Source organism: Ornithorhynchus anatinus, chromosome 3 (genome assembly GCF_004115215.2).
Source record: "Ornithorhynchus anatinus isolate Pmale09 chromosome 3, mOrnAna1.pri.v4, whole genome shotgun sequence".
Lineage (NCBI taxonomy): Eukaryota > Metazoa > Chordata > Mammalia > Monotremata > Ornithorhynchidae > Ornithorhynchus > Ornithorhynchus anatinus.
Genome location: NC_041730.1, coordinates 37,315,243 through 37,340,804, shown reverse-complemented (window position 1 = coordinate 37,340,804; position 25,562 = coordinate 37,315,243). Strand labels below are relative to the sequence as shown.

At 40.1% G+C, this 25,562-nt stretch overlaps 1 protein-coding gene across 1 annotated transcript; it reads left to right on the top strand.

Moving 5' to 3' along the window:
- Nucleotides 1–14,030: 14,030 nt before the first annotated feature.
- On the top strand, nt 14,031–14,429 carry LOC103166151 (interferon alpha-inducible protein 6). The gene has a single exon (XM_029059837.1). It carries the CDS (start codon nt 14,031–14,033, stop codon nt 14,427–14,429), a length of 399 nt encoding a protein of 132 aa, XP_028915670.1.
- Nucleotides 14,430–25,562: the final 11,133 nt, after the last annotated feature.

Below are 25,562 nucleotides of genomic sequence, written 5' to 3'. Positions count from 1 at the left end.
TATATACTGGTCCAAAAGTATAATAATAATAATAATAGTAATGGCATTTGTTATGGGAAGTAGCATGGTCTAGTGGTAACAGCATGGGTTTGGGAGACAGAGGTCATGGGTTCTAATTCTGGCTCCACTTGTCTGTTCTGTGGCCTTGGGCAAGTCACTTAACTTCCCTGTACCTCAGTTACCTCATCTTTAAAATGGGGATTAGGAATGTGACCCCCATGTGAGACATGGACTATGTCCAACCTGATGACCTTTTATCTACCCCAGCACTTAGAACAGTGCTTGGCACATAGTAAGCACTTAACAAATACCATAACTATCATTATTTACTAAGCACTGGGGCAGACACAAGATAATCAGTTTGGACACAGTCCCAGTCCCATATGAAGTTCAAAGTTTAAGGAGGAACGAGGACAGGGCTAGTAAATTACGTGCCAAAGGTCACACAGCAGGGAAATGAAAAAGTTGGGATTAGAACCCAAGGCCATGATCTTTCCACCTGACCTGCTGCTTCTTGCAAAACTCAAGAGCCAATAATCTATGTATGCAAAGTAACTGAAAGATGCAAAATAGTTACAAGGATATAAAGAAGCCCTGAGTCACTAGACAAATGGTTTAAATAGAGTGAGGGACCCAGAAGGAGTGTGGTGGAGGCAGGGGAAGTGATGGAGAAAAATGGGGGAAAGAAGAAATTTGGTAACTGTGAACTGTGCATAGCTTTGTAATAGCTTTGTATAGCTTTGAAAATAAGTGATTTATCAAAATGGAAGAAGGTTAGGGGCTCTACCACATTTGATGGCTAAAGGGCTAGAAAATTGTGTGTAGGGAAAGATTAGGAGGTTTGCTTGGATGATTCAGAGATCAGGAGCTGGGTATTTTAGAAAGAAACAGTGGGTGGATTTGAAGGCCAGAAAGCCTAGATTCGCATTGTTCAAGCTTTGGTTTGCACTCAAGGAGTAATTGTATAGCATTATATCCTATAGACTGTAAACCTCCTTCTAGACAGAAAGCTTGTTTTTCAGAGGGTGGTACTATATGAGAATGACCAGATGTCCTGATTTAGGGGGGAATGTTTTGAGGTCAGGCATCACCACTCTCCTCATATTCATCATAAATCTATGTCCTGAAGAACCTGAAGAAAAAGCAAGGTTTGGACAAGATGAGTGTAAAGCTCGGCAATTAAAGGGGAAATGTAGGATAGAAAATGCATGCCTTAGGGTAAGCTAAGAATCAACAGGCCAGGACCTTCCTGGGCAGTAGGAATTCCAAGAGATAGCCTGGTAGACCCAGCAGAGATGTTACCAGGACAAGACAGTTTGTTGGGGTCAGCAACCTGGGCAGAAGTAGTTGATTTGGGCCTGACTGAACCAGGTCTGTCAGGCCTATGAAACAACTCGATTGTCTGGCAAAAGTTGAAATGGAGGGAGGAGTAAAGGAAGCAGGGAAGTGCAGGTATCTGACAGAGTAGTGACTTTGATTGAGGTACCAGGGAAAGCATGCAGAGTACCTTTTTTGTGTTAAAGTGAGCATAGGAAGTTACAGAATACAGAGTTTACATCTTCTATCAGTTTGACAGCACATCAGTTTTGAATTTGGGACACCAGCCTCCTTTATGGCACTAGATCTGTTTATTGCTTAAGTACAATGAATCTGGGGGATATGGTAAAACAATTTAGAAGCCACAATTTGGGAAGGGCAAAACAGTGAAAGTTAAAGGGAATGAAATGAGAGGAGAGGAGGGAAGGAGCAGGGAGGGGACATGTGGCCGGTAGAGTTATCTGATGCTAGACAGACTCACTCACTATATCTTTGATAATTCAACTATTCCATTATGGAACCTCTCTGATCCAATGGAAAATAATGAATGTAGGAATATCAGTGAGTCCTCAATAAATCCCACTGATAGATGGTTGGAGTATACAATTGTTCATTTTGGTAAAAAAAGGTGCATCTACCCTTGGTACAATAACTTATATCCCTTTATAAAATTATTCCTATGAGAATATTGGTTCCAACTTACAGTATTTTCCTTTTCATTCATTCATTCATTCAATAGTATTTATTGAGCGCTTACTATGTTCAGAGCACTGAACTAAGCACTTGGAATATACAATTCGGCAACAGAGAGAGACCATCCCTGCCCAGTGACGGGCTCACGGTCTAATTGGGGGAGATAGATGGCTGAGCCAAACAGAACAAAACAAAAACAAGACAATATTATCACGATAAATAGAATCAAGGGGAATACACCTCATTAACAAAATAAATAGGGTAATAAATAATATATACAAATACAAATGCATACAAATGAGCACTGTGGTGAGGGGAGGGGGAGAAGGGGAGGAGCAGAGGATGGGATGGAGAGGGGAGGGGAGGGGGAGCAGAGGGAAAGGGGGGATTTATGAAAGGAAAAGGGGGCAAAGCTGTTTTATGGCTCTGACTTAGTGAATCAGTCAAAAAGGATTCATTGAGTGCCCCAAGAGTCCATAGCTCTTTAAGGTTTAGTTTTCAGGACCAATTGTGTTGAAAGTCCAAATATTGCCATTAAGTACTAAATGACATCTTCTCACCTCAGCACATCCTCACCTACCATCTTGTATTTTGAGCAGCTCATGGCCCACACTGCTGCCCCCAAGCTGCTCACAAATTCATCCCCCTGTTGCAAGCTGCTCAAGTCCCCAAGGTGTTCACAGCCCACCCTGTTGTCCCCGACTTACTCACATCCCAGCCCATTGTCTCTAAGCTGCTCATAACCCAGTCTTCTGTCCCTACTTTGCTCACAACCCACCTTACTGTCCTTGAGATACTCAGAGCATGCCCCGCCATCCCTGAGATGCTCATAGTCCAGCACACCACCCCAGAGCGGCTCAAAACCCATCTTGTGGTCCCCAAGCAGTGAGCAGCCCACCACACTGTTCTTGAATTGCTTTTCTAATGTCCTAATATCTTAATACACATTTTTATCTGTACTAGTGTACCATTCCTTAAGACTTTCAGAATGAGACAATCCAATATCGGTTAACATCACCTCCTTTGTAAAATCAAATCCAACAGAATTTGGGAAAGTAAACATCATGAATATCCTTATGCAATCAGAAACAGATATTTACTGTGATTTTAAGCTCACCTGTATACCAAATTCACCAATGTCTACAACTCCTCCGGGATTTTCCAATAAAAATCAGGTCACAAAAGTCCGCATTTCATTATGCCCAGGATGCAGTTAAACCTGAAAGTACATATTTAAGCATATTTCAGGTTAGAAAGAAAAGCCAAAGCTGGTTTTATGGCTCTGACTTAGTGAATCAGTCAAAAAGGATTCATTGAGTGCCCAAGGAGTCCATAGCTCTTGGCAGAATTTAAAATACACTTTTAGCACGTGAGGCTGCTCATGTTCGGGTACATACCAATTTAATTGGAAGCACTTACTTACAGACAATCATTTATTTTTCAATTAGTAGCACTTTGGAAGAACATGACAATGATAATTTAGACATCTCCACTGGTCCATGGGAGGCTGACAATTTAAGAATAGGAGAAAAGGGAATGGATTTGGCACACTAGGAAAAAATGAAACAATGAAAACACCAAAACATTAAAAGTAAAGACAATAATCAAAACAAGGAGAGCAACAGAACAATATGGCAAAGGATCAGTTTTCAGGTTTTTAACCACTATAACACATTGATCAGTCTAACTCACATCTTCAAAGCATTCTATCAATCAATCATATTTATTGAATGCGTACTGTGTGCAGAGCACTATACTAAGGGCTTGGGAAAGAACAATAGGAAGCCTTCCCAGATTGAGGCCCCCTTTTCCCCTATTCCCTCCCTCTGCTCTACCTCCTTCCCCGCCCTATGGCACTTTTGTATATTTGTACATATTTATTATTTTATTTATTTTATTAATTTGTATTTATCTATAATTCTATCTATTTTGATGCTATTTATGCCTGTCTACTTGTTTTGTTTTGTTGTCTGTCTCCCCATTCTAGACTGTGAGCCAGTTGTTGGGTAGGGATTGTCTCTGTTCGCGAATTATACTTTCCAAGTGAATAGTACAGTGCTCTGCACACAGTAAGTGCTCAATAAATATGATTGAATGAACAATATAACAACATAATAGAGTTGGGATATTGGTAAAGTCTAAAGGGGGAGAAATATAAATGAATTATGAATATGTACATAACACTGTGGGCTGAGGGAGGGGTGAATACAGGGAGCAAAACAAGGCAAGTCAGAAGGGAGTGGGAGAGGAGAAAATGAGGGTTCAGTCAGAGAAGACCTCTTGGAGATGTCCCTTGAATAAGGCTTTGAAGGTAGGAGGAGTAATTAGCTGTCAGATATGAAGAGGGAGGGTGCTCCAGGCTAATGGCAGGATGTGGGAGGGAGGTCAGCAACCAGATCCATGAGACTGAGTTATAGTATGTAGGTTGGCATCAGAGGAGTGAAGTGTGCAGGCTGGATATTTGTAGCAGAGCATTATGGTGAGGTAGAAGGGTGCAAGATGATTGAGTGCTTTAAAGCAGATGGTAAGGACTTTCTGTTTGATGTGGAGGTGGGTAAGCAACCACTGGAGGTTCTTGAGGAGTGGGGAAAACTGAACTGAACATCTTCATAGAGAAATGATCCAGGCAGCAGAGTGAACTATGGACTAGAGTGGGGAGTGGCAGGAGGCAAGGAGGTCAACAAAGAGACTAATACACTAATCAAGAAGGGATAGGATAACTGCTTGGATTAACTTGATAGCTGTTTGGATGGAAAGGAAAGGACAGATTTTAGCAATATTTTGAAAGTTGAACTGACAGGATTTAGGATTGAATGAGAGAGAGGAATCAAGGAAATTGCCAAGGTTATAGGCTTGTGAGACAGAAAGGATCTAAAGTGATGAGAAAGTCAGGTGGAGGACAGGATTTGGGTGGGAAGATAAGGAGTTCTGTTTTGGACATGTTAGGTTTGAGGTGATGATGGGACACCCAAGTAGAGATATCTTGAAATCAGGAGGAAATGCAAGACTGCAGAGGGGGAGAGAGATCAGGGCTGGAGAATTACCAGAGTAGAGGTGGTAGTTGAAGCATGGGAGAGAATGAGTTTTATAAGGGAGTGGGTGTAGATAGAGAATAGAAGGGACTAAGAACTTGACTTTGAGGGACTCTCTATCAAGTGTCTTCTTTGTGCAAAGCACACTGGTAAACGCTGGGAAAAATCCACAGGTACACTGCATCTTCTGACTTATAGGATCTCTCAGGTGATACTAGGGAGAGCTGTCTCTCCTCTCCCACATGCCTTGGTGAGCTCCTGATCTCTGAGAGAGGGGGAGGAACTGATGATTCCATGTTCTGGCATCGTTTCAGTCACTGTCAACTGTTCTTTCCATACGTGATGCACTAGCCAAATCAAATGCTACATGGAACCGGATTTCCCACAGGGTTACCAGAGTTGGACTAGGTGGGTCGACCCATGATCAAATATGAAAGAAATAGAGCTTTTAGGAAGTGGTTTCCAAGGACAAAAGAACTTAGCTAAAGTTGCATTAAGTAGGTGAAGATAGCAACAATATAAAATGGGACACAAATGCAGAAACATTCCACTAGCATCTGCTAAATCCACTGAAGTTCTGACACAGTCAAACTTCAGAGATCTTATTCTGCTTCCAAGAGGAATACTCCCAGATGTGGCAAAGCATCACCACAGGCTAGAAAAGCTGCAGGCTAGGAAAGCTCAGAGTGCATCTGTCAAGCATATAAATATGCTAGGTCAGGGATGATCTTGGAGGCTAGATTAAAGGTCCCATGGATTCAGAAGTGGTGCTCTTACTTGCTTAGTATAATCCTGACAAATGTTAGTCTCAATGTTAGAATTTAGTCTATCAGTGGTATGTCTTTATTGAGTACTTTCTGTGTGCAGAGCACTGTACTGAATATTTAAGAAAGTACAATACAAAATACTTGGTAACAGTCCAGTCATAGAAGCCATAACAATACCTAGAGGTGTATTAGTGAAACCTCTTGGGAGTTTTGGATGTAAACACAGAGGCTTCCATATGGTCCAGCCTTTCTGAGTGCCAGGAACATGTGGAAATTAACACAGAACCACTTCTGGTTCACTAATAGTAGTATTGACTGTATTTAGTGCCTGCTTGCTGAAATGCGCCATTTTATGGTCTTGTGAAGTATGAAGACAAGGTTGCAGTAGGAAATCAGCAAAGTAAAGTAGGATTGAGTGCTGTGACTGAGGGCTTTAAAGAGACTTAAGGAGTTTCTGTTTGATGTGGAGGAGGATGGGCAACCACTGAAGGTTCTTGAGACCTGGGGAGATGTGAACTGAACTGTATTTAAGAAAAATGATCTGTTTAGCAGAATGTACTATGAACTGGAGTGTGGAGAGACTGGAAATAGTGAGGTCAGCAAGGAGGCAGATACAGTAGTCAAGGAAGGATACAATAAGTGCTTGAATCTGTGTAGTAGAGTTTGGATAGATAGGACAGGGCAGATTTTAGTGACGTTGTGAAGATACAGCAGACAGGATTTGGTGACAGATTGAATATGTGGTTTGAATGAGGTAGATGAGTTAAGTTAATGCCAAAGTTTCAAAGGCTTGAAAGATGGGATAGGGGTATTCTCTAGACTGATGGGAAAGAAAGGGGGATGACAAGGTTTGGGTGGAAGATGAGGAGTTCTGTTTTGTTTATGTATAGACTGAAGTATCAGTGAGACATCCAGGTAGATATGTTGAAGATCAGTATAAATGAGTTCATATATGCTAGAAATGGCTAATAGTTTTATATGGTTTACAGTTTGGGGAATTAATTGGGGAAGGCATTTGTGTACGATGTTGGATTGTTAGGAGGTCTTTGAATCTGGGGAGAGCTTTGGTTTGTCAGATTTGGAGAGGGAAGGTGTTCCATGCTGGGGTAATGTATTGAGGAAGGTAGAGCTGGCATTATTCCTCAGAAAAGTTTATCTTTTTTCACTTAGGAAAACGACCCTAATTTCTAAGTATTATAAACTCTTTTTCTGAAGGAGGAATATGAATATAAATAGCCAACATGGATTATTTCAGCTTTCCAGTTTTTTAATTCAACAAAAATTCTGGATTAATCATTTTGCAATATACCCTACACTCTTGATGTTTAAGGCTCTTTTCTTTCCATTCTGTCAAAATACCTTCTCTCTTTGAAGGAGTTGATTTAGAATCATAAATATCTTTAGAAAATTTCATAGTTATATACGGGAAGCATTTTGATGATTAATGATTCATAACAATTTAGATAGATTTAAAAATGGACAGATAATTTTTTTCCACATTCACCCAACAGGTGACAGATGGTGAGATTTATCTGATCAACTCACAGCATGGTTGGAATTTTGTATCCCTAAGAAAAGAAAAACCTTCTTCTTGCTCGTTAGGAACATGTCAGGTTTGCAGCTGATGTTTGTGACAATAGGAAATTTACACATAACCAATAACTGCATATGAGTATATAGTAAGTGAAAGATTCTAGTCAACAAAAATTAAAATGCCATAAAGCTTAGATGTAGGGAGAAGAGAAAGGTGTCGCTTCATTACTACTCCAAAACAAAAATTTTGTTGATCTCCAGCAGCAATTTAGAAATGTTTCCTTTTCATTTAAATCATAAATTCCCATCAGGACCTCAAGGTGTACATTTAGGTGTAGAAAATAGATGTAAGAGCCTAATACGCTCCAGAAAACTATGAAGATAACTTGCAAAGTTAAAAAAAAATTAGTCCATATTACAATTTTCAAGTTAGGATGTCATTGTGAAGCCATCTGTGAATTCATTCAATTGTATTTATTGAGCGCTTATTGTGTGCATAGCACTGAACTAAGTGCTAAGAAAATACAATTTGGCAACAGATAGAGACAATCCTTACCCAATAACAGGCTCACAGTCTAGAAAGATGGCTATTGCTTGATATCCCTTTCTACTTTGTCGTTTCACATGGACTCAATCACTTGTCACTGGAAGGGTAAAGCAGAGAAGTGATAGGAATATGAATATAGAATGATGATGAAGTGACATCAGGGACATTAGTCAAGTCAGAATTGAGGTGACACAAATTAAACAGAAAAATGAAACTTAAAATGTTTAAACTCTTTAACAAAACTATTCCCCCTGAAGATCAGTGGAGCTCAACATGGTTTGACCTATTTTAGCCTAACCAAATCTCAAGACTGAGGGGTTCCCAGCCTGTCCCAACAGTGACAGGACCTAAATGAGACAAATTTCACTTTCTGATAGCTGTGACCATTCCTATGCAGAAGGCAATAATGTGGGTGGTACAATCTGGATCAGACAACTGAAAAAATATGAAACTTGCATTCTCCACGCTCTCTATCCTTATGGACTCCAAATAGGGTTGAGAACCCACACCACCTCTCTCCTTCCCTCTTTGCCTGCCTTCCTTCATTACTGTTCCAAGCTCAGAGTAAACAGAGCCAACTCTGGTGACTAGCCCCCTCCCTCCCCTCATGTCTCCATATGACCCCTTAAGCTCCATATGTACAGAACTGAACTACTCATGTTCCTTCCCAGTTCCTCTCCTCCACTTGTCTTTCCCATCACAGTTGATGACCTCCATTTTCCCTACCTCTCAACCTTACAACCCTGGCATTATCTTTGATGTGTGTTCTCTCTTCAAACCCCTCTGTTTAGTGTGTAACCAATTTCTACCAGTACTTCCTCGACAATACTTCCAGAATCAGTAACTTCTCTCCATCCAAATGGCCACCTCACTGGTCCAGGAACTTGTTATCACCAGTCTAAATTACTGCACCAATCTGATCACTAATCTCTTTACCTCCAGTGTCTCCCCTCTCCAACCCATACATTACTCTACTGTTAATGATAATTGTAGCATTTGTTAACTGCTTACTTTGTGTGAAGTGCTGTCCTAAATTTTGGGGCAGATATAAGATAATCAGATAATTCACAGTCCCTATCTCACATGAGGTTCACAGTCTGATGAGGAGGGAGAACTTGTATTATTCCCATTTGAAACAGAAGAAACAAGCACAGAGAAGTTATGACTTGCCCAAGGATGCACAACAGGCAAGTGCCATTGCAGGGATTAGAACCTCTCCTAGATGCCAGGTCAATGCTTTTTCCATTAGACCATACCACTGAATCATCCTTTTAAAAACTCAGGCACACATCTACCTAATCCTTAAAAATTTCTAGTAGTTACTTACTGCTCTCATATCAACGGAGATTTTGTTGTTCACCAGGCTTGACATTCACCTACTAAATAGTGAGAAATGTCCATTGATTTTTTGGGGACTCAATTCTATATTTTTCCCCCTTGTCTCAATGATTCATGTAAGATATTTAGAAATGCTTCCGTGGCAGATCACGGAAAAAAAATAAACAACTAAAATCAAAGTCAAATAACTCAGCATCTTTTCCATTTTAATATTATCTTTTTATTGTTTTAGTTTTTACTTTTTACTGTTTTACTGTTACTGTACTGTTCTTCTACTGTTCTGTTGACTACCACCGTGCAGTTACAGGATTGACACTGGAAGATGAGGGTAGTAATCATGCCAGAATCTCTCTTCCCCTTGCACTTCCTTAACCTGCTGAACTCCTTGAACACTAAGACAGTGGCAGAAAAAGATTTGGCAGCTGGGCTCACAAAGCACTGTGAAACTATTTTTTAGCTCATATCTTGGTTTCTGTAGCTAATGATGCCCCTTTCTCCTTCAATAATCTCATCCTCTGTTCCTTTCTCTCCTCCCCATCTTCATCTATTATGACCAGATATTCACATAAAGGATGACAATATCTCACTTCTCCCCTTCAAAGCCCTACTGAAACCTCACCTCCTCCAGGAGGACTTCCCGGACTAAGTCCCCCTTTTCCTCCGCTCCTCCTCCCCTCCCCATCACCCCAACTCCCTCCCTCTGCTGTATCCCTCTCCCCACCCCACAGCACTTGTGTATATGTCCGTATTTTTCTATTTATTTTATTAATGATGTTTACATATCTATAATTCTTTTTATTTACTTTGATGCTATTGATGCCTATCTACTTGTTTTGCTTTGTTTTGTTATCTGTCTCCCACCTTCTAGACTATGTTGGGCCGGGATTGTTTCTACTTGTTGCCAAATTGTTCTTTTCAAACATTTAATACAGTGCTCTGCACACGGTAAGTGCTCAATAAAAATGATTGAATGAATGAATGAATCTCACTAGTTGAATAGGGTAGGGCAGAAGCTTTTAGGACATCCCTTTTCCAATACAGTTATTGGAGGGAGTAGGACTGAGGGAAGGAGGAGGATGGAAGGCAGAATATCAAGCACAATTCTAAGTAGTCAGGTAGATATATATTAATCAGATCAGACTCACCTCCTGTTCCAGTAGGCCTCATAGTCTAAGTAGGAGGAAGAATTGGTATAAGATACCCATTTTACAGATGAGGTAACTGAGGCACAGAAAAGTTAAGTGACTCACCCCAAGGTCACAAGACAGGCAAGTGGCAGAGTTGGGATGATCATCTAGGAGCTCTGACTCTCAGGCCCATTCTCCTTCCACAAGGTCAACCTGCTCCTTATATTTAAGGAGCATATATTGTTCCAATAACAATATATATATTGTTTATACACACACACACTTCCTCCTAACTGAAATTTATTTAACTGTCTCCCCCACTAGATTGTAAGCTCCTCAAGGTCAGAGATGATGCATACTAGTTCTGTTATATGTTTATGTTATATAAATGGGAATACCAGCATTTAGTTCAATGCCCTACATACTGTTTGTCATCATGGCTTATCCTAACCTTATTCTGGACTTCTTCTGGCACCCCCAGGGGGACCTGGAAGAGAAAGAGGATTAGGACAAGGAGAAACAGGAAGAGAGGTAGAGGAAGAGCAGTAGGAAGAGGAAGATGATGGAAAAGAAGAAGGAAAATGACAATAATGAAAAGGAAATGTGTGATGGTGGCTGAAGCATCTCCTTTCCTCCTTCCCTCTGTTTCTCCTTCTGCCACTCTCCCTTTCTCTGTTAGTCCCATTTTCTTTAGGATGATGGCCTTTGAAGGTTCCACTCCCATCCTACCATAGTTCTTTCAGGATTCTTGTCACTTTATCACTACCTCAATCCCTATAATATATCTTCTTCTGCCCTTATACTTACCCTGCATGCCTTCTGCCACCCTGATACTGAGCAAGACTCTGGCTATCTCCTCCTCTCAGTCCATTTTTGGCATAGCCCCACTCCTCCCAGAAACAAGGTTGCAGAATTCAAGGAGTGGGAAGAACCAGATTTTTATGAACATCTGTGACCGCATAGGTGGAGACCCAGTTATTAACAACTTTTCTTTTGTTCCCATATAGAAGTCATGTAGACCTGTGTATTAACCCTATGAACAAATACAAGCAATTACTAGACCACGATATTAGTAAACCAGTTTCCCAACTACCATCAGGCAGTAAAATAAAATTATAAACTTAATCCTCATTCCTAAAGGACTAGCAAAAATTGTCATTGGCTTTAGGAGAATATCTATTTGAAATTCAGCATTAGAACTTCAACATTACTCAATTTGACTGTCATCCAATCTGGAGAAAAGGCATTTTCACAACCCTGAGTGTGGAAAAAAAAAAGCTGGCAAGGCTGATGAAGAAATAGAAAATAATTCCTAAACAGAAAAACTCTCAAGTGGGCATTTCATCCATAACTGGACAGAAGGGATAATCCGGCATTTTAAGTTTCCTGGAGCGGGCCAAGTCACTTGATTATTCTCTACTTTCTAAATGCATAATAATAAATGATAATAATTATGGTATTTGTTAAGTGCTAACTATGTGCCAGGCACTATTCTAAGTGCTGGGGTAGATACAAGGTAATCAGGTTGTCCCGTGAGGGGCTCACAGTTTTAATCCCCATTTTACATTTGAGAAGTTAAGTGACTTGCCCAAGGTCACAGAGCAGACAAGTTGTGGAGCCGGCATTAAAACCCACGTCCTCTGACTCCCAAGCCTGTGCTCTTTCCACAAAGCCAGGTTGCTTACCATGCTGTTTATAGTGTATAATACAGTTCACCACACCAAATGGACATTCAATAAATGATACTATTGAGATCCTTTCAACTAAGAGAGGTTCAAGCTTACTGTGGGCAGGGAACATGTACCAACCCACAAGGGCTTATATTACAGTGCTCTGCACACAGTAAGTCCTCAAGAAAAATGATTGATTGATTGATCAAATTGTGTCCCAGGAGTGAACTGTGATCTCTGAATCATGGGGCAACTAGAAAACTATTCTGAAACATTCCTGCACTTAACTTTTCCTATGAAAAAAATGAAAATGCTTCAGCCCTTCCTAGAAATCCCTCAAACCACTCTCTAAATACCTATTTATCTTTACCACTAGAATGTTTTCCCATGCAGTAATCATATTTTAGGGAATGCTTTTAACTAAGTTAAATCACTTTTTCATGAGAATCAATCTGACATTTGAATGACTATGTACCACTTTAGCAGTAATCAGAGTCACAAAGAAATAGATTTAATAATGGTTTCCCATACAGCTCCCTGTTTATACTGACCTTTCTGTCTTACATGCCTTTCAAAATTTGAGAGTGCTCATCTTGTCTTTGCATCCTTGTTTCATTTCATACAGTTTTCCAAGTACATTTATAAGTGGGATTAATCAAACACTTCATTTTTAGCCATCACAATTTTGTGTTTATTTTAAGCTTATTCATTCACTCCTTTCAAAACTTTGAAACTTCCCCACAGCAAGACCATCATGCCTGCGAGAGAGTTGACTCCTTTGGAACTGGCTCCCTTGACACAAAACTGTACAATTATTTGAAAATGCAAACAACTGCAAAAGTGAATGTCCAATTAAGGCAGTAATCATGCATGTCATTTTTCCTGTCCAATCTTCCTGGGACATTTTTTTTTAGTGCAGTCTAGAGTGTTTTCCCATTCAAGATAGAGTAGCTGAAAATAACTTTGTCATAATGAATTTTTTTCATGAAGCAATATGTATAGCCAATAGTGTGAGAAGTCTAAAGAGCTATCCAATGGGATCCAACTCAACGCATCTTAGGGTGAACATGCCAGCTGGTTCTGAAATCAGTGAAGAAGCATTAAGTCGCGGGTGGTAGAATTTTAATGCCATAAATGGTACTGACCGTTTCATGTATAACTTCAGAAGGCCTAGAAGAAGGGAATGTCCTTAGCTCTGGTATGTTTTAAGTTGTAAACCTCTCAAGAAAGTTCATGGTTTTTCAGGCCATATAAATGGTAAAAAATCAAAAGTAAGAATGTTAATGTTTTCCTAAACTCAAAAAGGAAATTTTCAGGGAACACACAGTGAGGGGTTAGAAATATCTCAGAATATTTAATGATTTGGACTCCATTTAAATCAATGGCCAGGAGCCCTATTCAAAAGACTATAAACAAGTTGGTGATATTAAAAATTTTCCCAGTGATTGTGTCTAAGTCACTGACAGCCACAAAGAAGAGGAGCTCACGAGGATACACATTTCCTCCTGACAGACGAAACATACACTGATGATATATGGGCCTACCTCACATCTATCATGCTGCTGAGCCCTCGACTACATCCTGCCTCTGGCCTGGAACTCCATTCCCCTTCATATCGAACAAACTATCACTCTCCCTACCTTCAAAGCCTTATTAAAAGGACATGTCTTCCAAGAGGTCTTCCCTGACAAAGCTCTCTTTTCCTCTACCCTTTCTCTCAATAAATCGTATTTAATGAGCACTTCCTGTGTGCAGAGCACTGTACTAAGCACCTGGGAGAGTACAAAATAACAGAATTGCTTGACACATCCCCTGCTCACCATGTGACGCTCTTGTATCTGTCCCTTTAATTCACCCTACCCTCAGCCTTACAGTACTTACGTACATATCCATAATTTATTTATATGAATGTCTGTCTCTCACACTGTAACCTCATTGTGGACAGGAAATATTTTTACCAACTCTACTCATTCTGTGACTGGTGAAGCGGCCGGCCAGACGGAAAGATGAAATATCACCACCTGCTCCTCCTGAGTTACTTGCTGCTTTCCAGCTCCTCCGGGGTTTACGCCGATTCCCAGAACTCCTACAGTGAAGATGGCTGTGGGCTCCTGGATGCCCTGCCCTACATGGTGGTGGAGGGAGGGCTCTTGGCCTTGGCCGCCCCAGCTGGACTGACAGCGTTGGGCTTCACAAGCTTGGGCATTGCTGCCAAGTCCTTGGTTGCCAGTCTGATGAGCTGGTCCGCGGTGGTGAACGGTGGGGGTGTGGCGTCAGGAGGGCTAGTCGCCACTCGCCAGAGCCTTGGAACCCAATTGAGCACCACCACCTTGACCTCCATTGGCGCAAAGCTGGGCTATGCCTACCAGAACTACGTTTGTGGCCAGAAAAAGAAAAAGAAATAGTATGTACCCAGTCGCTCACCACTGCCCAGGCCCCCCAGAGTCACAAGAAGCAGGTGGACTCAGTAGCAAGGAAGGGATGGACAGTCAGGGAGCAGGTCTGGGCTCACGCCTGGACTGTGAGGGGAGCAGGAGTGGAGCTTCTGCTCCCCCTGAAACTCTCATTCCAGCACCTAACTGAGCATGACTATTCAGTAAACATGACAACCTTGTGAACCAGTGGTGTGTGATGTTTGTTGTGGCCTAATGTCAGCATGCCCTACCCAACTGGCTCATCTCTCCCGCACGCTCCACTCCTCTGCCGCCCACCTACTCACTGTCCCCCGTTCTCGCCTATCCCGCCATCGACCCCTGGGCCACGATCTCTCGTGGTCCTGGAATGCCCTCCCTCCTCACCTCTGCCAAACTAAGTCTCTTCTCCTCTTCAAAATCCTACTTAAAGCTCACCTCCTCCAAGAGGCCTTCCCAGATTGAGCTCCCCTTTTCCCTCTACTCCCTCTACCGCCCCCCCCCTTCACCTCTCCGCAGCTAAACCCTCTTTTCTCTGCAGCTAAACCCTCTTTTCCCCCATTTCCCTCTGGTCCTCCCCCTCTCCCTTCCCAATCCCTCAGCACTGTACTCATCTGCTCAACTGTATATATTTTCATTACCCTATTTATTTTGTTAATGAGATGTACATCACCTTGATTTTATTTATTTGCTATTGTTTTAATGAGATGTTCATCCCCTTGATTCTATTTATTGCTATTGTTCTTGTCTGTCCGTCTCCCCCGATTAGACCGTAAACCCATCGAAGGGCAGGGATTGTCTCTATCTGTTACCGATTTGTACATTCCAAGTGCTTAGTACAGTGCTCTGCACATAGTAAGTGCTCAATAAATAAAAATACTCAATAAATACTATTGAATGAACTCTGTTATACTATACTTTCCCAAGCACTTAGTAAGCACTCAATAAATACAATTAATTAATTGATGGACAAGCCCTGCAAGAGACAAACTCTGATTATGTCAAGATCAACCTTTTTTTCTTCTGGAACTTGTGATAGATCCTGCTCTTTGGAACCACTGTTTTCTCCAGAGAACTGAATTAGCACTATGAAAATGAAAAAGCAATAAATAATACTTCCTTTCTTCCGAGAAGTTAAAAAAACCTCCTATTCTAACTAAATAGGGGAGATGGTAAGCATAAACTGACATAGTTAAGAGGCACAAGTAAATATAGAAAGTAAAGAAACAAGTAAATATGTTAATAGCAATTATTTAAACGGAAAGGTATTAGTCATCTCATAATGTCCTTATTAGCTACCCCACATTTTAAATATATCACATTTTATGTAAACTCACACTTCTTTTAAACTATTTGTTCTGTCTTATTGCTGTTACCTACTCTTAGGACACATTCCTGACATCTGTATTAAAGACATTACATAAATAATTTTGATGAGTTAACTGGAGACTTAGATGTGAAGAATTTGTTTTTCAACCTCAGACACTGTATTAACACATATTTTTAATCATTATGGGATTGTTAAATAATGTAAAGTTTGTTTGAAGATTTTTCACTTTAAGCATACACTTTCTTATTCAGGCAATCATTCTTATTTAGTTCCCAGTAACAGAAATATGAATACACTATTGATAGAATGAATCTTCACTACATTATATTCTCTTTCTTTTTAAAATTTTCATCCATTTTCATTCATTCATATTTTCTAAAATATTATCCCAGGCTTTGCACACCATTTTCCAATTCTCGCAAATAAGATGATAATTAGATTAAAAGATGATAATGTTTTCACAAGACATTTAGAAAATGTAAAGAACTAAAGTTCAAAGATATTTTTGCATAAACACAATGCTGGAACATTAAATTCTGAAGTGATGTCATTCTTATTAGTCTTGATTTATTTTATTTTGAAAAGTTATAATACTGGCACACTTGAATTTCAAACCACACATTTTCCACTTTTCATTTGAAATGATAATGCTAATGTGTATTAGTGGAATTAAGTGCTTTGATTAAAATCTGAAAACAGTAAATAAACTTTTCTTTCTTCCTTGAAATGATAGGCTAGGATTCCAAATAAAATTCAATTTCAGCAATATTGCAGAATCATCTATGAGAATTGGTCTGATTGGAGTAGTTCATAACCTACACCTTGTTTTTAAGTGCCTCTTTTGATTCCATAATCTCAAATATTTCTACAGATTAATTAGGTGCAGGAACTTTGGCATCTGAAACAAAAGGGTGCTTTGCATAATTAGTAATGATTTTGACAATCTTCTTGGGTTAAAAATAAATTGAGTATGTACTATATACTTTTATATACACCAGATCCCCTAATATTACAATGTCCTAAACTGCACACCAAAACAAGAAGTGTCTATTTATTAATATGGATTAATAATCCCCATCCTTAGAATTTTAACATGAAATCCATCTCATATGTTATGCTTATAGGCTGAAGAAGTTCTACCTTAAATGAGATGGAAGGAAATTAATCAAGAAGTCTTTCAGTGTTCCTTGAGGATGACCCTTTGATTAATCAGGGGTAGACCAATCAGAGCTCGAGGAAAAAAAAAAACACTTCCTACCATATGTAAAGTAATGATGTTTGAATGACTGAGAAGCCCTGGAAAGAAAACACAAATCTCTTAACAAAATATTCCATAGACAGAGTCAGAAGAAAAACATGTTATATGCTAGAGTGTTTTGGAAATGTACCTCGGTTAATAGACACAGCATTTAACAATTTGGAAATTATATGAAAGGTTTAGGAGAGGGAGGGTAGGTTTTTTTATGTGTATATGTGTGTGTGTTCTATCTACACCCATCTCTCTAGGATCTGCAGGAAATTGTATAACTACTTTATTTTAAACAAACAAAAATTGAAAGTACTCTTTTCTTCCTTCTGAATGATTTGTTTACACCAAACGAAGAAAAAGGTAAAGGGTATTAATAATAAGGCACAGCATCACCCTAATTTCCACACAGCTGTTCACTGAGTTAATAATAATAATGATGCCATTTGTTAAGCACTTACTATGTGCGAAGCACTGTTCTAAGTGCTGGATAATAATGGTATTTGTTAAGCACTTACTATGTGCCAAGCAAACATTATTCTAAGAGCTGGGGCAGATACAAGGTAATCAGGTTGTCCCACATAGGGCTCACAGTCTTAATCCCCATTTTACAGATGAGGTAACTGAGGCACAGAGAAGTTAAGTAACTTGCCCAAGGTCACACAGCAGACAAATGGCAGAGCCGGGATTAGAACCCACACCCTCTGACTCCCAAGCCCGTGCTCTTTCCACTAAGTCACACTGCTTGTCTTTGAAAGATACTATTGGGAATAATATGTTTTATTGGTGTGCACAAAAATGGCTAAGACGACCATTTGATGCCCACCACAGTTACAGCACTTGACCCTTATGGCATGAATGCAATTTTAACTGATCTTACTTGAGGCTGTTTTTGTGAAATCCCATTGTATCACAAAAGGCTTCACATCAAGACAGTCATTCTTTTTTTGACTGTTATGCACCAGGTTAATCTGTCTCCTGCTCTTTTCCCCCAAACATCCACTTCTATGTAACATTATTTGAAATTTTGTTTCATTGTGCAGATATAAAGTGAATGGATACAGATTATGGGCTGGGATAGGAAAAGGGTGGCAAGGAAACAAATAAATGAAAGGTGCCAGGGAGAAGTTACAGGCAGATTCAGAATTTAAAAAATTTAGGAAGTAAAAGATGCCAGGCTTTCATGGAAGCATGGGATTAGTCCCACTTTCTAAGCATAATTGTGGAACCGTAATTCTCTACAGATCCTCAATTTGGTCATACCTTCATGCCACATTGTTAGTCCCCAAAGGATATATCAGCAACTTAATTTGATTTTCTATTTTCTTATCTATCCTTGCATTATTAGGACAAGCTGCTACCTGAGTGGCAGAATTCAGTGAAATATTTCTGCTCTGGGTGGCAATAGACATATCCTTTGCTGTGTATATTATTTACCATGTAAAGACTAGGACGTGACTTTGGCCTTCTTTCAAACTAATTGACCATTTTTCAAACTAATTTAAATCCATAGCCCCTTGTTCATTCTGCGTACTAGTTCATGATTAGTTACATGGTTTTATTGTATGTCTGCATCCAGTCATTAACATATAGAACTTTACAGGAGCGATTCAAGGATGATGCCCTTAGCATGCTGAGTTGAATGAGTTTCCCAGATGAGTGAAATTGTATTCTGATACTAGTTTCCATATTTCTTGTTGCTGCCTTAAGCAGAGCTATGCAGAATAGAATAAGTCTTGTCCCATTTTAGTTTGGTAATGGTTCATATCCTGACAATTTCCACACTGGACACTGTGGGAAGAGTGGATGGATGAGAACCAGGTCAGTATTTTTTGATAGTTTTCATTTATGTAGGCTTACTAACTCATAACAAGGATGTATTTTATTAATAAATTTTGCTCAGTGAGTCTAAATCTGTGTTTGAAATTAGTATTTTCATTAAACAATTTATAGTGAATCTAGGTTCCATGTTAGAAAACTAAGCTTATGCCAAACTGCTTAATTACTTCCCAAAATGTTTGATCTATATTGTAGATGCAATACAATTCTCTTCTGTTTTTGGAAAGTAATCATTTCAGGAATATTAAAAATTGAAACACTTGGTCCTAACAACTCAAACCACAGAAAAGTCTAGCTTGCATGAGTTATAAGTGTTTTAAGTGCATTCATTGAAAATGGCCTTGAGGAATTTTGAATTGTATTCATCCAAGTTAATGGTCTCTTTTTTCCCCCATGACTGACTGCTGCCTAGACAACAAAAGAATCAAAAGAGAAAGATGATAATCTCTTAATTTCTATGTAAATAACTAAATCCCACAATCATCAATATACAAATTTTGCTTTCCTGAATTATCTATTCTATGCATAGAATCCCAATCAATCTTGTATACAAATGAAGCAAACAATAAAGCTTCAATTGGATTAATGGTACTATTTTTTAAAAAGAATAAGACATATCCCTCACATGATTTACCTTTTAAAAGTTGAGTCTACTTAAAAATGGTTGCACTTTCAAACAACACACATGAGCAAAAACTTTTAACTTGCTACACCCAACCCTCCCATAAAAACACATTATTATTGAAAGTTGGAATGATATGTACATCACAGAGAATGGGGTAAACATCATATTAGAATTAGTCAACTGTTAACCCTAAACCATAAGCTCATTCTCTAGACTGCAAACTTGTTCTCTAGACTGTAAACTCACTGTGGGCAAGGAACATATCTACCAACTCCACTGTACTATACTCTCCCAACTGTGTAGTTCAGTGCTCTTAACATAGAGTTCAATAAATGCCATTGACTGATGGATTAACTGACAATTTTGTCCTATTTTTGTATCTACTCCAATGCTTGGCACATAGTGTTTGTCAAATATTATTATCATTATTATTATCATCATCAAAATCGTAGCAAGAGGTGCAGCAATTGCAACAAAGAGGAATTATTATTATTATTAGGAATTATTCCAGGGCTGAAATCTGAAAATGGAATTTTAGATATGGCCTAGTTCCAGCATCCAGATTTTAGCTCTGGATGCAAAGTAGAAGGTTAGCTTTTCTCTTGCTCTTGCCTCTGTCCAACCCTAAGCCAATATGTCACCTTTTCTTCTCCTCAACTTTGGTTTCTGGGTGATGACTTTTCTATTTCCTGGGACACCCTCCATCTTCAAATGTGGCAGAATCTCTCTCACAGTCCATCACTGCTATTTATTGAGCATTTATTGAGTGTTCAGCACTATTCAACTGTTTGGTAGAGTGATGTGTTTTCTGTGGATATGAGCATTGAATACGGGTCTTGTTGAGGGAATAGTACCGTTCCCATGTCCCTCCGTCCTATCTCATTTTTTTCCTGTCTCTGTATTTTTAAGTAAAATGATATAGTGAAAAGAGCAAGGGGCTGGGAGTAAGAAGACCTGTGTTCTGATCCCAGCTCCACTATATGGCTGCTGTGTGACTTTAAGCAAGTCACTTAACTTCTCTGTGCTTCAGTTTCCTCATTTTAAAAATGAGAATTCATTACATGTTTTACCTTCTAATGAGGGTCAGAGGATGTGCCTTATCTTACTATATCTACCCCGTTGCTTAATATTGTGCTTTGTACATAGTAAGAGCTTAACAAATACTGCAATTAGTATCATTAGTACTCTAAGTGGAACCAAAGCAATTTTACTCATGAGTGTGTAGATATATGAGACAAAGAGAAAGCAAGAGAGACTAACATTTTCTTTCTTTATTTACTGAATCACAAAAAGTATTTCCAGAGCAGAGAAGTGAAGTGAGAAAACCAAAACAATTTAAAATACCACAAAGTTACAATCACTGAACACTCATGTCACAGGGACTCATCTAGTTTAGGCATTCAACAGATGCTTAATAATAATATGATTCAAGTAGCTTTAACATTTTGTCCTTCAGTTATTTCTAAATTTCCCCCCCTACAATTTTAAGCATAAATTATTCTACCTCATTATTCAACTGAGAGTGAATTATATATATGTATTCTAGCTACATTCAGCTACTCAAAAACCTTTTGCTGTTTTTAGTAACAATTTATAATAAGAACAAGCCCTTTTAAAGATGGTTCACACTTTATAATCATATATACCCTCTGTCTCGTGCCCCTTATTTTAATTCAAATTTACAAGAAATTACAAAATGGAATAACCTTTTCCAAAGAAAATAATTTTGCCTGCAAAAGAGAAAAATTTAAAATGATTCCTAAAAGACTTGCTTCATTTAAGAGGTCTCTAATACTTCTGCCCAGGGTTATATTATGAAAGGGTATTATAATAGGAAAGGGAAAGATTTTCTAGATGAGTCATTATTTCATTTTGGCTTTGAAGTGCTTTCTAAATAGCAGAGTTTCCTTTGGAGGTGAATAATTGACAAGCAACTGCATCTACCTTTTTGATATTCTAAGTACACAGTTTTGTACTAATTGTTCCATTCCATGTTTAGCATAAGATTATGCATTTTTAAAGTGTTTTTTATGGTATTTTGTTCCTTTCTTGCTCAAAATTGTTGAAAAATTCTCCAGTGATGGCTCTTTGCACAAATCATTATAAAATGGAATGTTAGCAGAGAACCTACTGAAGGAAATGTTTTGCACCCCCCCCCCCCCCCCCAGAAACTTAAGTCAAAGGGGAATGAAGGCAAGTAGGAAATCTTTTCTGGAGGCCTATTTCCTGGGGGCTCCCTGCAGAAGCCAGCATGGCTGATTGGATAGAGCACAGGTCTAAGAGTCAGAAGGACCTTGGTTTTAATCCCACCTCTGCCACAAGTCTGTTGTGTGACCTTGGGCAAGTCACTTAATCTCTCTGGGCCTCTGTAAAATGGGGATAAGAGTGTGACCCTCATGTGGGACAGGGACTGTGTCCAGCATGACTAACCTGTATCTACCCCAGTATTTAGAAGAGTACTAGGCGCATAGTAAGTGCTTAACAATACCACAATAATAATCTCAAAGTGTTGAAGTTCATGCCTTCACTTTCATGAATTCCCCAGGGAAGTCCTGCCCCAATTTCCTCAACTGCCCTCACTACCCCTCCATACAGATTATCTCATCATCCCATTCCCAATCCCCATACACGTCAGATCCGTCTTTCTGGTTAAATTCATCCCAATCAACCTGGCCTCTTCCAGACCTGACAATCTCCAGCCGCTGGTTCTGCATAATCAGCAGCCCAAGGCTACGTTAGTATGGGATGGGATAAAAACCAGGCAGCGGTAACAGCAGAAGGGGAAGAGTCACTGGGGAGCAGAACAAGGCTGTCCCTGTTCCCTCTCTTCTCCTCAGCCACCAGTCTTCTCTCCCTCCAGACTGACACCAATTAGCCCTAGCACTGGCACCCTGACTTCACAGTCCCATAAGGCGGGAACAACCAAACTGAGAAGGAGGTGGGGTGGCCAGGGTTGTCTAAATCACAGAAACAATGAGGCCCATCACATTGGAGCTGGGGAAAAATATCAATAAAAAGATATACAATAAAAGGTCTTATGTGGAAGAAGCATTCGAGGAAAGCCGATGGTAGCCTTCCAGAAAGGGGAGAAGTAGGAAGGGTTGGGTTATATATCTTGTGGTGGTGGGTTTAGTTTCATGAAGTTCAACAGAAAAGAGTTTGTGTGGGATACATATGAGAATTTGCAGCTCTGATTGGCAATTTTTCTGGCACTACATCCTCAAGAATCAAATGAGTACATTTTCCCAGATCCTCTAATAAACTGGAAACTGCTGATAATGTGGATAATGAAACTGGTCAATCATCAAGTTGGACAGAGCTCTTAAATTGAGACCGTAGCTCTTTCTTCCAGGCTTTTGGCTGAGTTGGCTGTTCCTGAAGAGATGAATACTTTCCTCTGACCACACAGTGAAGAAAGAGTGATTTGATCAGGGCCAAGAAAGTGAGTGTGCTTATATATATCATACTTTCTTCATTTTTTAATGAAAGATTTTTGTTTGCTTAAGGAGTTTTGTTTATTTATTGAAGCCTATACAATTAGTGAGGTGTAAACACTGCAACTGGTCTGTCATTTTGTTGTTTGAATCTTGTGTGCTTTGAACTAAACCTCTGTATCTAAGACAGTTATGGTGATCATGAATTTCTTCCTGTCTCCTCTTTCATTAATGCTAGAGGACCAGATTTCGCAAAATGCCATAAGGATTATAATTCTACCCTCCTATGAGGAATGTAGATCCAAAACACTTTACAGAATTTGGATCCTAACACTTTACCATAGAAGAGCTGCATGACCTAGTGGAAAGATTCTGTACAAGCATTAGTCAGAGGACCTGGGTTCTAAACCCAAATCCAACACTTAATTGCTTGGGCAAACCACTGAACTTCTCTATGCCTCAGTTTCCTCATCTGTAAAATGTGGATTTGATCTCTCCTACTTAAACTCTGAACCCCATGTGGGGCAGAGACTGTATCTGACCTGATTACCTTGTATTTACCCCACCACTTAGAACAGTGCTTGCCATTTAAGTGCTTGACAGTTACTACAAATATTATTTTTGTTCACTCTCACTCACTTTCCAATGGCTTCTTCTCCATTGCCTTCAAACATGCCCAAGTCTCCTCCATCCTAAAAAAAACGCTCCCTTGACCCCACATCCCCGTCCAGTTATTGCCCCATCCCCATCCTATGCTTCTTTTCCAAACTTCTTCAGCAAGTCACCTACACTCGCTACCTCAAATTCCTCTCCTCCAACTCTCCTGGACCCCCTCCAATCTGGCTTCCGCCACCTTCACTCTACTGAAACCTCCATCCAATGACCTCCTTCTTGCCAAACCCAATGGCTTTTACTTCATAATCATAATTATAATAATGTTGGTATTTGTTAATATTAATAATAATGGTGGTATTTGTTAAGCGCTTACTATGTGCCGAGCACTGTTCTAAGCGCTGGGGTAGACACAGGGGAATCAGGTTGTCCCACATGGGGCTCACAGTCTTAATCCCCATTTTACAGATGAGGTAACTGAGGCACAGAGAAGTTAAGTGACTTGCCCACAGTCACATAGCTGACAAGTGGTGGAGCTGGGATTCAAACCCTTGACCTCTGACTCCAAAGCCCGTGCTCTTTCCACTGAGTCATGCTGCTTCTCTAGTTAAGCACTTACTATGTGCAGAGCACTGTTCTAAGTGCTGGGGTAGATACAGGGTAATCAGGTTGTACCACGTGAGGCTCACAGTTAATCCCCATTTTACAGATGAGGTAACTGAGGCACAGAGAAGTTAAGTGACTTTCCCACAGTCACACAGCTAAGTGGCAGAGCCAGGATTTGAACACATGACCTCTGAGTCCCAAGCCCGGGCTCTTTCCACTGAGCCATGCTGCTTCATCCTAATCCTCTTCAACCTCTCAGCTGCCTTTGACACTGTGGACCATCTCCTTCTTCTCAATACATTATCCAACCTTGTCACTGACTCCGCCCTCTCCTGGTTCTCCTCAGCTCTCTGGCTGTTCATTCTCAGTTTCCTTCACGGGCTCTTGCTTGCCTCCCAAGCTCTAACTGTAGGGTTCCTCAAGGCTCAGTTCTTGGCCCCCTTCTATTCTCAATCTACACTCACTCCCTTGGAGAAATCATTTGCTCCCATGCCTTCAACTATCATCTCTATGTGGCTGATACCCAAATGTATATCTCCTCCTCTGTTCTCTCTCCCTCTTTCTAGGCTCGCATCTCCTCCTGCCTTCAAGACATCTCTACTTGGATGTCCTCCCACCACCTAAATTCAACATGCCCAAGATTGAGCTCCCTACCTTTCTTCCCAAACCCTGTCCTCTCCTGAACTTTCCCATTACTGTGGGCAGCAGAACCATTCTTCCCATCTCTAGCCCACTACCATCCTTGACTCCGCTCTCTCATTCACCTCATATATCTATATGTCACCAAATCCTGTTGTGAAGGTCTCACCTTCACAACATCGCTAATGTCCGCCCTTTCCTCTCCATACAAACTGCTATCATGTTAGTACAATCACTCATCCTATCCCAACTGCATTACTGAATCAGCCTCCTTTATGACCTCCCAACCTCCTGTCTCTTCCCACTTCAGTTCATACTTCACTCTGCTTCTTGGATTATCTTTCTACAGAAATGTTCCGGGCATGCCATCCCCCATCTGCCTCAAAAATCTCCAGTGGTTGCCTATCAACCTCTGCATCAAACAAAAACTCCTCACTTTTGGCTTCAAAGCTCTCCATCACCTTGCCCCCTCTTACCTCACCTCCCTTAACTCCATCTACATCCCAGCCCACACACTCTGCTCCACTGGTGCTAACCTTTTCATTGTTCCTTGATCTCACCTATCCCAATGTCAAGCTCTGGCCTCCATCCATCCTCTGGCTTGGAACACCCTCCCTCCTCAAATCTGCCAATCACTATTTCCCCCTTCAAAGCCCTACTGAAGGCAAACCGCCTCAAAGAGGTCTTCCCAGTCCAAGCCCCCCTTTTCCTCAGCTCTCCCTCACTTCCATGATAGATGGATTGATATCAGTTGTTGCCTCTTGCTGGCTTCTAATTGGATAATAGGGGATTCAAC

Bases quoted from the DNA above. Each gene is read 5' to 3' on its own strand.
- LOC103166151 (XM_029059837.1), top strand. From the start codon at position 14,031: ATGAAATATCACCACCTGCTCCTCCTGAGTTACTTGCTGCTTTCCAGC.